Source organism: Mauremys reevesii, linkage group 7, assembly GCF_016161935.1.
Source record: "Mauremys reevesii isolate NIE-2019 linkage group 7, ASM1616193v1, whole genome shotgun sequence".
Lineage (NCBI taxonomy): Eukaryota > Metazoa > Chordata > Testudines > Geoemydidae > Mauremys > Mauremys reevesii.
This window is the reverse complement of record NC_052629.1, coordinates 102825303-102842886: the sequence shown is the minus strand read 5'-3', so window position 1 is coordinate 102842886 and position 17584 is coordinate 102825303. Positions and strand designations below refer to the sequence as shown.

Sequence of the window (17584 nt, the reverse complement as noted above, 5' to 3'; positions counted from 1 at the left end):
AGGTAATCATGAAGTGATCCATCCCCGTCACTCATTCCCAGCTTCTGGCAAACAGAGACTAAGGACACCATCACTCAAGTTAAAGGGACACACACACACACACACACCCTGAGGGGATTCCCAGGGGCAGAAGATCTTGTGTGTGAAGTGGATTCATAAGCCCATGAGATCCCAGATCTCCTGTGTCTAGAGAAGATTCCCAGCAGAAGGAGATTTCAAGTTTGAGATAGATTCCCAGTTTGTCCAGTAGCTAAAGTGAGGTCCCAAGGGCAGATGATCTTAGGTCTCCAGTGTCCAAAGCAGATGCTCAGCAGTAGGAGATCTTGTGTCTGTTAGATTCCCAGTGGCAGGGAATCCCATGTCACCTGCCCTTGTAAACATCAGCCAGCTCAAAGAGTCCTCTGGAAATGTTCCTTGGTGGCTCCCTCTCACCTGGTCAGCTCCTGGGGACAGTAGATGCTGTTTTTGGTGGCTACAGTTTAGTGCTGGAATAAGTCTAAAAAGTCAAATAATAAAGAGATTGGTTTGGTTTCCCCCAACTCCCTGGAATAACTCCACATTCCTGTGGCTTCCCCCCACCACCCGAAGGCTCTGCACTGTGAGGAGAGCGGGGTGCAGCCCATTAACACGGTTCTGTTCATCAGCCAGCAGGATGGGACCAAGAACAATATGATGTGCTCCCAGCTCTGACTGGCCTGGAGAATGGGGGTCTCTCTCCCACAGGATCTGGGATTTTTTCCCTCTGCAGGTCTCCAGGCCCCTGCTGACACAAGGGTTTCAGGGCATGCACTTGGTTTCCTTGCATGGCTGCATGTGCAGTAGCCCAGAAGGCCACCTGAATGGGATAGTGTTAATGATGGAGTTTGCTCAGAGATCTGCATAACTGAGAAGCAACTGAGGAAAAGTGAGGCGGGGAAGGACAGCAGATGATGGTGAGGTGGAGAGAGAGCACATTGGCTAGGCAAGGGTGGGTAGGGGAGGCGCACACACACTGGCATGGCTGGTGGAGAGAAGCATGCTGGCCAGCAACTTGTAACAAAAGCTGCTTTCACATCTGTAAACCTGGTGGACTGCCAGGGAGATTGTTTTTCTAAGTGAAGCAGAAAGACTGTGCTTACTGTGACCGGCTGTGGCATGCTCTGTCCCTGCCTCCTGGTGACATAGGTGATGGCATCATGCACTGAGGCGAAGAGGTGGTGCTTGGTGATGGTTTGGCTGAAGAAGTTGCCTTTTTCCAGCTGGTCAATGACAGACGCTGAGGGGGAAAGGTGGCACAATAACACCAGGACACCCTAGAGTGAAAAGCATGAGGACTGGCCGATGTGCCCAGCCTTGACCTCCACCCACGCACCCTCCACACCCTCAGAACCACCTCTCTCTTTTTCTTTGCTCTTTACTATTAGCCTTTGGGATTCTTTGCTTTGGGAAGTGCTGGCAAAATGATCCGAGCTGGAATTCAGGGAAACAGGAATGCTCCCCTGGATGTGGTCTCTGTTCTGGGGTATAAACAGACTCTGGCATTGCACCATGGGAGTTATGCCTACTTGCAGGGGCTTTGGCTGTTCTCCTGAATGGGGCTTGGGAAAGATTCCCCATGCACATAGCCTGGCTCAAATTCAGCTATGGCAGAAGCTGATGTGACTCGTGTTGACCTCAGAGGGATTTACACCAGGGCTGAATTTGGTTCCTGACGTGGGATCTGAACTACTAGTCACACTGGGTTTGAAACCAGTTCTGTGAGCAGTTTCCATCTGGGTAACATCTGAGGCTGGTATGGTTTGGAGAGGAGAAGAGGAGACAGGGGAAGGTGAAACCAGAAGCCAGAACCTGACTCTGCCCCAAAGGAGGGCAGATGGGGATTTCAGTGCGACAAGATACATCCTCCTGAAGGGAGGACTTGCGATCAAATGGAGGGTCTACAGCTTTGCTGCACCCGGGCTTTGAGGCCTCCTTACCATGGCAGCCAACAAGAAACACATCCACTTCTATCTCCTGGAAATCTCTGAATATCTGCAATGGACACAAGCACAAAGAGATGAGTCGAGCCCCTCCACAGACTCCCATCCCTGGGGGGTCATGTCCCATGCCCAGCAGCAGCACCACACGCAGAATGGGATGGGGTACGAGATTACTAGCCAACTGCCCCAAAGCAGCCCCAGATGTCCCCTTGGTGCTTGCTGCTCTTTGATACCATGGACCTGGAGCCAATCTCCTATGGGCTAGCGGGCTGCCTGGAAGACAAGTTAGGGATGTGAAACATACTCTACATCTTGATGCCCAGTTTACAGCTGACAGGCCTGGGCAGAGAGGGTGATGCAGAAGATGTTAAAATGCCAGCATGAGGGAGTGGGTGCGTATGTTGGAGAGAACAGCTCATCTGCGACAGACAGCAATGGCTCAGAGGGAGGGGTGGTGGGTGATGGGATCAGGGAGGGGATGGGGACAGGTTGGAGCCAGTGTCTGGTGAGATTTCACCTTATCTGGTAGCAGAAGAGCAGAGCTGAGGCACTCAAGTTCCCAGCACTGGGTGTCTGAATGCTCCCACTTTGCAGAGCTCTGTAGCAGAGTCCCCAGGGCAGCGGTGCCTGCGACATTTTCCCTGCCTTTCCCCTTACGTTCTTTAGGATCTTTATGCAGACAGTATCCACAAAGTTGACAGGGGTGAAGTCCAGTATGAGGGAGTGGAGGTCGGGCTTTTTGAGACCTAAAGACTCCAGGGTGGGTTCATTGAGGGCTTTTGGGGTGCTGCTGGCTTGAGGCTCCAACTCTATCGTGCTTCCATTGGAGTCAACCACTGCAGGGCCAGATCCATTGCAGTCACTCCCCAGCTCCTGTGGGGAAGAAAACAGTGCCCCCACCCCTCAAATGAGATGATGGCATTCCTCAGGGAGCACCTCAGCCAATAGCAGATGAGCGTCAAACTGACTGACTGCACCGTATCAGCACAGGCGGCAGTGAGAAAGAGGTTTGGAAAATATCTATTTCCACTGGTGAAAAACAAGGCTTTGAAATGAGACGTTAAACAGAGGCTCTGACCCCTACTGACACCAATCACCCCAGTACACATCAGAGTGGGAGATGGCCCATGCCCTAGATTAATGACATATCTTATTCCCCAGGTGTCCGGGGAGAAAGAAGGGCTGAGGGCTGGGAGGGTTTTGTTGCTTGCTAATGGAGGCTTTGTGTTAATGATAGAGAAAACCATTGTGGTTGAGATTTTACCATGACATTCAATTATGTCAGGCACTGTAGGACTTGGATTTTTAAAGATCAACATAGATAAATACCTGCATGTTGGTCTCCATGTCAATATCTACAAAGCCGAGGTCATCGCTGCTGGGGTCAGATGCCTCTGAGAGCTTGGAGTTAGTTTTCTGTTACCAAAGCCAGATGGGGACAGAGAACGTTAAAGAGGGGTTAGTGTAGCCACACAGCCCACATCACCCCGCAGGAGGCTTGTCAACCTCAGCAAGGAGGTTTGGGACAATATAAGTCACAACATATAAGCAGAGCCTGATTCAGTCCCGTGAGTCACCTAGTCCTGTATCCAGTCTCTGACCATGGCCAGGTGCAAAGCTGGAAGGTGCAAAGCTGCCAGAGTGGACAATTCTGGAATAACTTGCCCATGGGGGAGGTATCTTCCCTAGCCCAGTACCTAGTGGTTGGCTTTATTCATCCTAAGATTTCATTTGCTCTTAGGACTGCCCTTATGCAATGAGTGGGGGTTTTCACTGAGCTGTCTGCAATGGCACCCACCCACCATTCTCTCCCCGTATGAATATTACCATTAGTAAATATATTCTACACCAGGCCTAGAGTGGAAGCTTCTGGGGCACCCCACTGCTAACATTTGCAAGATGGAAAACTGACCATTTATTCAGAAGTGGTGGATAGAGGATTGGAACTGGGTTCTATCCCTGGTTCTGCCACTGGCCTGCTGGGTGACCTGAGGCAAATCACAGCTACATGCCTCAGTTTCCCCATGCATAAAATGGGAGTAATCTGACCTCTTCTGTGCGGTGCTTTGAGATCTGCTAATGAAAAGTGCTATATAAGAGCTAGGTATTCCTTCTCTTTATTCCCTTTCTCTTCAGCCAGTTTTGATCAATGACAGAACTTAATCTCACCCCAAGACAGCTTAGGGTCCCTAACGGCCTCTTCTGAGAGAATTTGCCTTTTGAAAGTCCAAATAACTTTTGCCAACTGAGTCTCCTATATTTGCTCCTACTTGACATGCTCAAAGGAATCTAGTAAGTTAAGAGAGGCATGATTTCTCTGCAGATGGTATGCTGGTCTGTTCCCATCATATGTCCATGAGGGGGCGTATAAGTCCCTCTTTAATTATTTGTCTGGCATTGAAGTTAGGTTCATTAGTTTGGAATTCCCAAGATCACACCTTGCACTTGTGTCTAATATCCGACCACTCACCAAATGCTAGTGAATCACTGTCTCCTTAATTATTAACACCAGCAGCCTCCTCCCCAACCTTGGACACAACTCCAGTGTCAGGTGGCTCCCTGGGATTTCTTTTCCATCCCTGGTGGCTCCAATCAAAGTACAAATGCTTGTCAGGCTCAGGAACATTCCCCAGGGGCCAAGGCCTACCCTTGGGTTCCCCCCACCCAGGGAAAGATGAGCCCTTTCCAGTGTGGGTCCATCTTTGATTTTGAAGACTAGGGAGAGCCAATCTAGAGAAGTGGGGGCAGAGAGGAATGGAGAGCTCAGAAGAGGGAGTGAGAAGAGAGAAAGAGGAAGGAGGAGACCAAGAGAGATATGTAAGGAGAGAGGAGGATGAGGATATGGATGAAGGGAAGGAGAAAGAGAGACTGGAGGGAACCCCAGAAGGAAACATTTGGCAGAGACGAACCTTTTTCTTCTTTGCCTCTTCCTTCTTGTCCTTCTCCTGCTGCTTCTTCTGTTTCTTGAGGGCTTTCTTCTTCTTCCCAATGAGGTAATCGACATTAATGCCACTCTGCAAAAGATACAGCTCCCTGGATATGGAAGCCAGTGACCTGCTCTCTCCCAACCCACTTCCCACTGCATGGTGCAGGGAGTCGCCACAGCTGTTCCTGCACAGAATGGAGCGCTCTCCTTCCACATCCTTTTCTTGGCTTCTGGGAACAGGAGAGCTTGGAGCACTGGTTAACTGCAGGAGCAGAGCCCAGGAGCAGGATAGGAAGGGTTGGCTTGCAGTTAATGCAATGGACTGGAACTCAGGAGAGTGGGGGTTCAATTCCTGGCTCTGCCACAGGCTCCCTGGGTGACCTTGGGCTTCAGTTCCCACCTACCTCAGAGGGGTGCTGTGAGGAGAATATCGCTGGTGTGTGAGATGCTCCAACACTATGAGGATAGGGGCCATATTAGCCTTTCGCTAGATCCACTACATACTGGGGAAGGGAGAACCCGTGCACTGTAGCATGAGAGCCGAGAGAATCAGGACTGTGGAGCTGTGCTGCTTTCCCAGCTAGACTGGAGAATAGCACCCCAGGCCTGAAGTGACCTTCTGGCCAAGGTACTGGAGACCAGGCTGTAGAGAAGAGTCAGGCCTCGCCCCAGAGTGTGCTACGTGAGTCCATCTCTGCCCCTGCCTCACCTTCTCCTTCAGGGCCTCTGCATACAGCTCAGCGTTGGCAAAATACACTGTGGCAGAAGAGCGGAAAATCTTCACGCCTGGAATTTCCTCAGTCTGGAAACAAAGACATGGAGGAAGTTGTGGGAGGGACACTGCCTCCAAGGAGTGGGGAAAATCAGTAATAGGGAGAGCTAGAGACATCACAGAAAAGCAAAGCCATGCCCCCCTGCCATCTCTGGGCTCCTCTCCTCCTCAGCTCCCACCCTCGGGTTCTCCCATTCTCCTGCTGCTCCACCTCACAGCTTGGAACTGCCTCACAGCATCCCTTAGAGCAGTGGTTCTCAACCAGGGGTACGCATAGCACTGCGGGTACACAGAGGTCTTCCGGGGCTACATCAACTCATCTAGATATTTGCCTAGTTTTAACAACAGGCTACAGTACATAAAAAGCACTAGTGAAGTCAGGCCAAACTAAAATTTCATACAATGACTTATTTATACTGCTCTATAAACTATAGACTTTTTTTAATATTCCAATCAATTTATTGTATAATGATACGATAAAAATGAGAAAGGAAGCCATGTTTCAGTAATAGGGCGCTGTGACACTTTCATATTTTTGTGTCTGATTTTGTAAGCAAGTAGTTTTTACGTGAGGTGAAGCTTGGGGTACACAAGATAAATCAGATTCCTGAAAGGGGTACAGTAATCTGGAAAGGTCGAGAACCACTGCCTTAGAGCCCCCAAAGCCCCTGCAGGGTCCCACTACTAGCAAGGCCTGCAGCTTACACAGCTCAACTGGAGGGGGACCTGGCTTTCTAGGGCTTTGTAAAGCACAAGGCACACTTGCAGTGCTCTGGAAAGGAGGAGCTCCTCCTCCCCAAGGGGAAGGGAAAGTGGCATCCAGTCCCTGAAGGCCAGTACTCACAGGCACGGCTAGCACAGGGAAGCTCCTTCTGGGAAGGACAAATGCCTGACAAGGACTTTAACCTTTTTACTCCTGGATGTGCCCTACCTCAGCTCCCCTGGCTGCTCATGGCAGCGTTGGCCCCAGCATCCTGGGTTGCCTAATACATTCAGCAGCAGCAAAGGAGCTGGTCTGTCTTCGTTCATGGGTCCCCTCTGGCCATTCCCACAACTATCTCACCACCTGCTTGTACCTTGTTATATTCCACCACGTCTCTGTAGATGTCTGTGTTGGAAACCTGCCCCAGGATGGAGTAGCGGGGCCTGAGGGGAGACAGAGGAAGAGAGTGGGGTTAGCAAAGGTACCGTCGATCCCGCGGGGAATGATGTTGTGCCTTACATTCTGAGTACTGCCCCAGTGACCTGGTGGTGATATAACATTGACAGCCATGCTGTGAGAGGGCATAGTAGTGCTAAACCAGGCTAAAGCCTTGTGTGTGCCCACGAGCTGCCATTGGCTATGGCTTTGCTTCATCCATGGGTGGTGAAGGTGGGCAGGGGTACAGCATTAATAGCAGCTTTTCAGCAAATGGGCTTCTCAGACTGTGCTGATGTCATCAGTGGCTCATATGTGCCCATTAGCAGCTCCCCGTGGTGTGCACACAAGTATATAGACAGGGCAGGGCACTACTAGTCACTCAGTAGCACTTACTGGAGCTCAGAGGGAGGTGCATGGTATATTGGGACAGTGCTACTCACATCTGGGTCCGGAAGATGACTGTGAGCAGGGAAAACGCCACAGAGACCCCCAGCCCCATGTCTAGGTTCAGCAGAAGGGTGGCCACGAAGGTCAAGAGCCAGATGAGCTGTAGCAGACAAAGGCAGGGGAAGTGCTGGGGAAGGGGAGCAGGTTTGCGGTAGACACTGGCTACTTCAGTGTGACGTTCACTAGTGCACTGGCCATCACTGCCAATGCTGATGCTGCCATGCAGTCCCAGGGAGAGCTGTACTGTGGGAGGGACCTTCCTTCAGGGGAGATGTTAAAACAAGGCCCTGCCTGCCTGTCTCTAGTGGGAATCCCGGGTGGAAGTTAGAGATCCCAGGACGCCCTATGAAAAGGGTTATGGAGGGGAACGCCAGTGTCCTGGCTGACATCCCCGTCTTGTTAACATGCACTCTCTGATGTACAAAGAGGGATAAGCTCTTGCTGAATGCAGATTGGCTAGTGCATTTACCTGCAGAGTCTCTGTGCTGTTGGGATTCAGTTCCCTGCTCTGAATCCTGCGGGGATCTGGTTCCCCGCTCTGAAGCCCCCAGGGATGCAGCAAGGCAAAAGCCGAGATGGGCCTGAGCCGTGGAGGTTAGATCTGGATCCAGTTCAGGCCCACTGCAGAAATAGGCCTGCACTGTGAGGTTCAGAATCTGGTCCCTGTGGTTTGGGGTTCAGAGTCCTGGTTCTGACAAATTTCTATGGCCCAAATTCTATTCTCAGTTGGTTCAAGCCTGGTAGGAAGTGTCCTGGGGGAACTGTCACCTCCCTTAGTAAGGGGCTATCAGGAGCCAGACCAGGGCAGCACTGAGGACTTCCCTTTTGTGCCCCCCAAAGGCAGAGCCCTATGGGACTAGTGTCAGGGGAATCAGGCCCCATGGTCCAAGGCCCATGGAGGCCTGTTGTGTTTCTTACCAGATCTATGCGATTGGACCTCCACAGCGTGCGGATGTCTGTGAACTGCTTGAACATGCCCTTCAGGTTCACAATGATGATGGCAGCTAAGATGGCCTGGAAGAGAAATCCCCAAAGCTGTAAGGACTCAGCGGGCACTATGGGGCCACCCCAGGACCCCACAGCCTGATGACTCCAGGGGCCTGTGTTTCCCACAAGCACCTGCCTGGACAGAAAAGGGTCCCCACTATTACTCTGTCCTCCCACATGGGACCTGACCTGAGCGGGGCGGAGCACACACTGAGCGAGGAAGCTTTGACCCCCAGTTCAGTGATTCAGCCAAAGCCAGGGAGGGATGGGAGGGAAATGCTGCCAGGAAAACACTAACCTTCCAGTGGCACTCCCTTTTGTAGAGACCACTGAGTCAAACAACACAGCTGCATTTTTAAAGGCAGGAATGGAGCGAAGGTCATTAACAACCCCTCCTGTAATGAAGGGAGCTGTGGTAATGCGAAGGGGACTCTAGCCTCATGCAGCAGGGTGCTAGCTGGACTCCTGCAGGAGTCAGGATGGGAGCATTTCCCTCTGTGCCACTGCATCACACAACTGGATAGAAGGGTTATGGGTGCTTATCTGTCATCCTGTGATGCCTCAAACGCCAGATAGCGCTGGAGGAGGGACTCTGTAAGAGATGCATCAATGATCTGATCCAGTGCGGCAGAGGAGGATACTAGAGAGGCTGCACAGACCAATGATCTGATCCAGTGCGGCAGGGGAGGATACTTGGGAGGATGGACCAACTATGGGAACTCACTTGTCCCTATATTTTTATAGGACTTGTGGCCCGCTTTTGTCCTTCATGGGCTGATCTATAAGTGGTGCCAGTAGCTGTAATGGGCCTGGAGACTCAGGGTAACTGTCCAGACGGGTGAGGAGGCAGGAAGGCAGGCAGCGCTAGGACAATACATACTTTGGGCAGGTCTTGGAAGAGCTGCCCAATCTTCAAAATGGTCACTAAGATGACAAGTGAGGCGATAACCCCGGCCACCTGGAGAAGAGAGGCGAGATCAGGGAGAGAAGGGACAGACGTGAATGGACATTTCCACCTCCGATGCAGAGACACCACCTGTATGTTGTGTCTGATAGAGTGGGCGTCACGCTGGCCCCGAGAGAGCATGCTGGGCGAGAAGGGGGTGCAGGTGAGCTCACGTAGGCAGGCTGTCTGGCCAGTGATCCAGCACGTCTCCCTTAGGCCCTCTCATGTTCCCATCAGGTCCGCGAGTGCCAGAGCAAGTAACAGGCAGCCCTTGCCCTGCGGGTGGGAGTTATTTATGAGAATTGCCCCACTGCCCCCAGCTCTCTGCTCCCAGTGGAGCATCAATAACAATTAACCCTTTAACTACTTATTTGGTCTGGCAGATGATCCGGCCCATGAATGATGGGTAATTACCGCCCGTCCATTGCCCACTGTCACCATAGGTTAACACCCTAGCTGGCTTTCCACAGCGCCTTCCTGGGGTTTTCGCAGTCAAGCCAGAGATGATAGCGGAAGCTTCGTTGCCTCATGCTGGAATCCTCCTGGATTCCTCAGGGCTGAAACTGATGGGAGCACCAGCCACTTGGGACTCACCTGACTGTTCCCTCCAGTGGTCTCCTGCACCAGGGTCCGGGACATGGAGCAGCTGATGCTGAAGCACTGGAAAAAGCCACCCACGAAATTACAAATCCCCAGGGCTATCAGCTCCTGCAAGAGGCAAAGCAGTGCGAGGGGTCAGGAACTGCATGGAGGCTCCACCCTTGCTGGGCAGAGCAGAGCAGGCCCCCGCCTGGTGTCATGGGAGACCCCAAAGAGAGGGGCAGGCACTGCCCAGACTCAGATTCCTGCCGAGTGCGGGTGCCAAAGACAAAAACAAAGAGAAGAGAGGCTGGAGGGGAAAGCCCAGAGCGAAGCGGGGTCCTCACCTGGTTACTGTTCACCTTGTAGCCGTGCTTCAGGGCAAAGATCTTGCCCAGGGAGATGCAGATGGCATAGCCCACCACGGCGATGGCAAAGGCATTGCCCACCACCTGCCCAAAGTAACTGACGTTGGGAGCCACTGGTGCTTTCATCCTGCAGCCAAGAGAAGGAAACCCAGCTGGAAAGGGGCTTTCCCTCAGCGATGGCAGCCTGTTCCCCCTGGCGCAGCCCCACCACGCCATCCCCGGTGTCACAGAGGCTGCAGCAGAAACGCCTGCCATTCTCTGCCCATAATGAAGTGCCTGCTACAGAGCCCGGGCTGCACCCTCACTCACCCACTGGGGATGTCGCCCACAACAGCAATCCCAAACTTGGCCTTCAGGCCGGCTCCATAGGAGATCCCCGTGGAGACGATGATCTGAAAAGAAGGGACAGCGTGAGGCAAAGAGCGTCCCTGCCATGCAACCCCCACGAGCCTGCTAGAGAACAGCAGACACGTGCAGGCCTCTGCTCAGGGCCCTCCTTGGAGGGGGTCAATGAAAGGGGCCGCCCTAGGTGAAAACCCAAACTGGTGGGTAGAGCCCACCAGCTGCTAAGTGCCTCCCCCCAACCAAGGGAAGAGCCCCAGGGCCAAGAATCAACAGACAAAAAAAGAAATGAACTGGATCAGACCAGGTGAAGGGTTTAAGGAGGGGACAGGATGAGGACAGAGAGCAGGGAATCCCAGCCAGCGCCCACGGTCCCACGGAGTAGCCAAGGGCAGCTGAGTCTCCATGACCCATTTCACCCAGAGACAACTCAGGTCTGGTTGTGGGTTTGTGCTGGGGAGGGGATGGCTGTCCAACATTACGCACCACTAGCCTGGGCCAGATTTAACCCGGGGACCTGCAGATGGAAGGCGACCGGGCTGCCTTTCTGGGCTCTGAATGCAATTGTCACCACTGGGGCCAGTGGACTTACTGGCTGAGAGACCTGGCTCTGGGTGCTCCCAGCTGCGCCTCTCCTGGCAGCTGATGTAAGAGGAGCCCATCAGTAGTTCTCTCTGTCTGGCCCTAGCACAGCCCTTGCTAGCGAAAACTGCTCTCCTTGGACCAGTGGTTTTCAAACTTTTTGCACTGTGACCCCTTTCACACAGCAAGGCCCTGAGTGTGACCCCCCCATACATTGAAAACAAGAGGGGGGGATTCATTTAATTTAAGGGAGGCTCAGGGCTGTGAGCCCCCACCGAGTTGACAGCTTGCAACCCCCATGTCACCACCTTGCAGCCCCAAGGGGTTACGACCCCCAGTTTGAGAACCCATGCCTTGGACAATCCCAGGGAAATCTCAGCCAGACACAGTCCCCTCCCTGGCCGGCCCCAGCACACACCCGGCACTGGGGGACACATTCTAGGAAAACTGGGGCTTGCCTCTGGAACACCGGAGACTAAGCCAAAACCTGGCCATCTTTGGGCCACGCCGCCTAACCTACCCAAGTGCCAAAACCTCCTGGCCACCGCAGAGGAGACGAAACACTAGCACGAGGGGCAGCCACTAAACAACCACCAGTACAGGCACCCGGCAGAGAACCAAGCCCCTATTCTGTGGGGGCGACAGCCTGCCCTGTGCAGAGCCCCATGGGGCTGGGTGCTCTAGATGTCATGCCCCTCCTTACCGTGATGAGTTCTATGGGGATGGGCATGGGGAGCTTGGAGGCGAACTTGGCACTGAGCATCTTGACAGCGAGGATGGCGGCCATGGCTATCAGGCTAGTGACCAGGGTGCCCACGTTGGTCTGTGGCAGCTTGGTGCAGATCTCAATGAAGGCCTACAAGGAGAGGAGGAGAGGAGACCATGACACCAAATCCGTTCAGGAGACAGAGCCCCGGCGTGGAGGGGCCACCCACTGGATACGTCCCGTGGAACCAGAGAGTGTCAGCGCATGCTCACATTAAAGTCTCGGCACTGGCTGTGTTATCCCCAGGGCAGGGGTCCTGTCATCCCCTGTGTACATTTGGCAACTTGCACAGAGTGGGCCTGTGGAGGCTGGGGTCGCCAAGCACTAGAGCAATACAGCAAGTAATACTGATACAGACTGCATACCCATAGGGTGCTGCACTGGCCACATCCCAAGGAAAACCAGCCTGAGGAAGCCTCCTCACTGTCCAACCCCAGTGAACACCCAAGGAGCACTACTTGCTTGGGAGTTCTAGGGGAATCCCAGCTGCTGGAGAGACCCGCCCTTCCGTATAGCCCCAGTGCAGACCCCATCAGCCCTGGTCTGGCCCCAGCACAGGTCCCCATTAGCAAACACTGCCCCCTGGGAAATCCCAGCCCAGTCTGACCCCATTAGCAAACACTGCCCCCTGGGAAATCCCAGCCCAGTCTGACCCCATTAGCAAACACTGCCCCCTGGGAAATCCCAGCCCAATCTGACCCCATTAGCAAACACTGCTCCCTGGGAAATCCCAGCCAAGTCTAATCCCAGCAGACCCCATTAGCAAATGTTGCTCCTCTGGGAAAGTGGCAGACTGGATTCTTCCATAGTTAAGCGTATTTATCAGAAAACATTAGTGGCAGCATCTAAGATCCTGTGAGGGCAGATCCCCTGCTGGTGTATGTAGTCATAGCTCCACTGAAGCCAATGGACCCCACTGAAGCCCATGCAGCTATGACCATTGACATCACCTGAGGAGCTGGTTATATAAAATGACAAGTTTGGTCCCGTTCCATGTGACTAAGATTTGTCACATGACACCTATTTACCAATCAGCTGCCAGCAGCCTGGGTTGGTTCACAGCTGACCGGTTGAGAGTAAATACAGAATTTTGTCCCTATGAGATGTTCCTTCATTTTATGGATGGAACAAGTTGACCATATCCTGAGCTCCTGATTCAGGCAAATTCCCATGAAAGTCAACAAGAGTAAAACTGAGAGAAGGAGGGGCCCAGGGTTTGACCCTTAAGAATGTCTGTGGTCATCAGTCTGTTACTGAGGATCCCCAGGGGTTCCCCAAACTGTATGCAGCACCAGAGAATGTGTTTGTGCACACACACCTCTTGTCTGAAAGTGTTCTGTAACAGGAGATGTAGGATCAGTGCTGGAAGGGTTAAATCCCCCCACCCCCACCCGCCCTAGTTGGGCTCTACTTACAGCGAACATGGATAACGGCCCTGACTGCTCAGCCACCTCCACCCCAAAGACGTACTTCAGCTGAGAGACCAGCACCTGGACGGCAGCGGCTGTGGTATAGCCCCGCACCAAGGGCTCGGACAGGTAGGTGACCACAAATCCGAACTGCAGCATCCCCAGGGCCATCTGGAAAGAGACCCAGTGATAGTCGGCAACCAACTTCCTCTCGCAGGGTTCTCACCCCGACACCAGCCTCGCCTGGGCATGGCGGGGCGTAGCTAAACATAAGGGTCGTCTTGGGCAGAGCCGCAGGGCTTGGGGGACAGAACTACAACTACGCGGCTGCCACCTCTTTCAGTTTTCCTGAGGAACAAATAGAACACTTGTATTTTTGCCCCTAACAGCCCTGGGCTGGGATGCCCAGAGCCTCCTCTGCTTGCCCTGGAAGCTCAGTGGGACAGAACCTGGTAGGGTTTGGGCTGGGAGGGCCAGCCCAGGGGGCACCCAAGCTGCATGACTGCGGTTTGTGCTCAGGGCCGTCTGCACAGCAGAGTACACAGGGAGGGGAGGGAGGCCCAGTGACATCTCTATCACTTGACCGGGTGGCTGTTTGGGGGAGCACCCTTTGGAAAGGATGGGGGACAACACAGAAATCTGGTGTGCTGGGCAGAACCTGAGACCCCTGGTTCCCAGGCTGGTGGGACTGAGAGCGGGGATCGCACTTCATACAACCATGCTGATTGGCCTAGCCACAAGCGGAGTAGGGGTCAGCCTCAGGGCGGGACAGTGTCCCCAGTCCTGCTCTGGGAGGGGCTCACAAACATCACCAAGGGCCTGCAGTGAGCCCGGCCTCTGGACTGGTGCCAGGATGGACCCTTCAGGAATCAGCTGCGTGGCATCTCCCCCAGGACCAGCTCAAGGTCTCCAAGGGTAAATGCAGCTTGTGCCCCTCCAGGAGGGCCCAGCCACTGAGAGACGTGATGTGAGCAGCAGAGCTGGTCTTGGTGCTGGGGGGTGGAGGAGGAATGCCCCTTGCCCATGCTGTTCACCTGCCCTGGGGGGAATGGGAGCAACTGAGGCCCAAAGGACGAAGACAGAGCACGTAGCATGAGCCCAGCAGCACATGGGAAAGCTGCCACAGCCCCCAGATTCAATGGGTGTTTCAGGGAGCTCAGCCTGGACTGGGGGTGGGATGGCATGGCCCTCTCGGCCTTGGATCTGTCAGGGTCCCTGTGGACACTGGTTCTGCCCACCCACCAGCCTTTCAAACAACATCCTGGCCCAGTCTCCTGCCCCGCCCGGAGCACCCTACTCACCTGGAAGATGCCCACCAGGATAGTGAGTGTAGCCACCAGTTCCACCCTGGCGCTGTCTCTCCTTGCCTCGTTGAGGACTGTCTCATTTGTGCCATTGACCGGATCCATGAAGTTGCTGTTGGGCATCAGTGAGCCTGTCACACTGCCGATCATGACAGAGATGACGGCAAAGGGGCCTGCGTGGAGGGACAGAGGGTGAGGTCATGAGAGTTGCCAACTCAAACCTGTGCCCTGGCAGACTGTGTGTAACCGAGACCTGCCCACCCTGTATTCTCTTGGGAGCGGGGCACACCCAGGATGCCTCTGCTTATCACCAGTGGAGGGGCTCCCTCCTGTAGCCAGCACAGCCACCCGGCTGCTCGCTCATCTGTATCTGGCTCACGGGTTCACTTTGAGCGCTCAGCTAGGGATGTGCAAGAATCGCTTACAGGGGGCATGTGGCTGCTGGCACAGCAACTGCTGAGTGCTCTTTGTGTGGGCGGAGGGCTATGCACACACTCCTCCAGTCCTGTGCGTGGGGCGAATCTCTCCAGTTCCCTGGCAGTGGTGAGTGTGTGGGCCCAAGTCTGAGCTGTGTGCATAGGACATATGCTCCTTTCCTTGGTGATGCAGGAGTGCAACGTCTCCACAGGCCCCCCATCCTGGGCACCCCCAGCTCACCCACAGGCCCACCCATCCTGGGCACCCCTGGCTCACCCACAGGCCCCCCCATCATGGGCACCCCGAGCTCACCCACAGGCCCCAGCTTTCTGTTCATGCACAGCACCCTGCCCCCCCCCTCACCCACAGACCTCCATCCTGGGCACCCTGGCTCACCCCAATCACCCAACTGCCTGCTCACCCACTGAGATGTGCCTAGATGTTCCAAACAGGAAGTACAGGAAGACAGGATAGAAGGATGAATAGAGGCCAGTGACGGGAGGCACCCCTGCCAGGAGCGCATAAGCTAAACCTAAACACAGCAATGAAGGCAGGAGAGTTACTAGAGGCTCCCCGCCCATCCCATGCACCCCCCACCAATCCCCCCGCCCCTATGCCACCCACCCCAGCTCCCTGCCCTCCCCATCCTGCCCCACCCCTTACATATGCTGCCTTCCCCCATGACATCCCACCCTTCCCCCATCCCATACACACCCCACTCCAGCTCCCCGCCCTTCCCCATCCCATACACACCCCACTCCAGCTCCCCGCCCTCCTCCATCCCATACACACCCACCCCAGCTCCCTGCCCTTCTCCACACACACTAACACCAGACCCACCCCTGCACACACACACACACACACACACACACTCATAGCTCTCTGCCCGCCCATACACACACCCCATAATGTACTGTATACCCTCCCCCACAGCTACAGCAGGGCTACAGCCTTTGGCCCACAGGTGACCGGGATGGGAGATGCCTGGCTGCACCCCAGAGCGATCACCCCTAGAGGAATGTGTTTGCAGGCACTCCCATGGCCGAGGTGGGGGCTGTGGTACTTACCCTGGGGGAGGTGCATGATGCCCACACTGAACCCCGACATAATATCACCGAGGAGCCAGTCCCTGACTGGGTACCGGGGCAGCCAGCTCAGGATCGGCAGGAACTGGAACAGAAGGGACTTGGCAGCAGCACATGAGCACCTGGAGGGGTGGGGGAGCCACGAGTGAGGAGAAAGCTCTGGGCTGGACTAGGGCCTACAGAGTCAGAAGGGCTGGAGCAAGGGGATCCGGGCCTTGGCAGTCCCGCCCTGTCCAGGCAGGGGTCAATGCACTGAGAGCACTAGATCAGCTAAAGTCCAAACCAAACGCCCCCCCTGCAGGACCCCTGGACTCCCTCTGAGGGGCCGCTTCAGTAGGGACTGGAGCACCAAACTGCAGCTTTAGAAGCACCAGGTCAAGTCCGCATGCAGTGGTGGCAAAGTCCCGTGCAGGATACTGGCCCAGGGCATCACTGGCCTTCCTGCTCCTTCGGCCCTGGGCTGGCCAGGGGCCCAGCATGCCCTGGGGGGGATGCCTGGCACACAGCACTCCCCACCTGGCTGGCACTTGGCTGTGTGTGGAGTCAAGGAATAACAGCTCCGGCAGCACCAGAGGGCATGGGCCAAAGGGCGAGCATGGCATGGGTGCCCCCCAGCCTGAGGGGCTGGTGCCTTTACACCCCTTCCCCCTGCTCTGGCTCCAGCGGTGGGGCCTGGTGCTGGGCAGTCCCAAACACAGTGCTCTTTCCTGGGGACAAGAGCCATTTTAGCCCTGGGCCCCTGCATATGGACAGGGCAGGAGACAGCGGGAGCCCGGTCAGGCAAAGAAAAAACACCCTGCCAGAGTCCTAAAACCCTATCAGCAACCCACAGGGCGGTGCCACTTCCCCCTCTCCAGTGACTGGGGAGGTTTGTGAAGCGCCCCCTACCTTACGTCCCGGAGCCTGCTGCAGAGAGAGGGCCGCGGCGCCTGGGTTCTCGGTGCGATCTCCTCTAGCTCAGCCTCGCTCAGAGCCTCGCTGTCCGCCTGGGACGCCCAGGGGCGGCGCCGCAGCTCGCTGTGTTCCATCGTCCCGGCACCAACCCCACCCGCACTCAGGCTGAGACGAGAAGGGGAGACGGGCTGAGTGCTGGCAGTGCTACTGCCCCCCGGGGGATGCCCACGCCCTGCCGCCACTGCCTGGAGGCCAGTTCAGCCCTGTGTGCTGGGGAGTCCCAGGCCACGGGTGCCTCTCGGGGAGCTGTTTCTCCTGCCAGCTGAGGAGCTGTGCCAGTCTCCACCGCTCCATTGCCAGCTGAGGAGCTGTGCCAGTCTCCACCATCTGAGGCCAGAGTCTAAATCCGCTGAGCGATCCAGTGGGTTGGTGTGACCTGGCAACACTCACAGTTAGACTCTGACCCCAGGAGCCAAGGACAGGCCCAGCCTTTGGGAGCTCCCAGAAGCCATGGGGGCAGGAGAGAGCCAGGGCTCAGTGGGGGTGCAGGGAGCTCAGCAGTGCCGGGGGGCAGCACAGCATGGAGCCTGCTGTCTGGGGAGGACACCAGTAGGCAGACTCACTTTGGGGGCACTGGAGCATTCAGGAGCAGAACTACTCC

At 55.1% G+C, this 17584-nt stretch overlaps 1 protein-coding gene across 1 annotated transcript; it reads right to left on the bottom strand.

Annotated features, from left to right (window-relative positions):
* Positions 1–365: 365 nt before the first annotated feature.
* On the bottom strand, positions 366–17057 carry SLC26A6 (solute carrier family 26 member 6). The gene is made up of 20 exons (XM_039481025.1): positions 16918–17057; positions 16012–16151; positions 15366–15476; positions 14525–14700; positions 13230–13394; positions 11752–11904; positions 10434–10516; positions 10104–10251; positions 9772–9885; positions 9112–9189; positions 8163–8258; positions 7238–7344; positions 6733–6802; positions 5594–5686; positions 4868–4972; positions 3288–3374; positions 2616–2831; positions 1956–2010; positions 1119–1255; positions 366–496 (listed from the first exon to the last, which is right to left on the bottom strand). The coding sequence occupies exons 1-20, from the start codon at positions 17055–17057 to the stop codon at positions 473–475; spliced, it is 2298 nt and encodes a 765-aa protein (XP_039336959.1). The 3' UTR covers positions 366–472.
* Between the last annotated feature and the right edge of the window lie 527 nt (positions 17058–17584).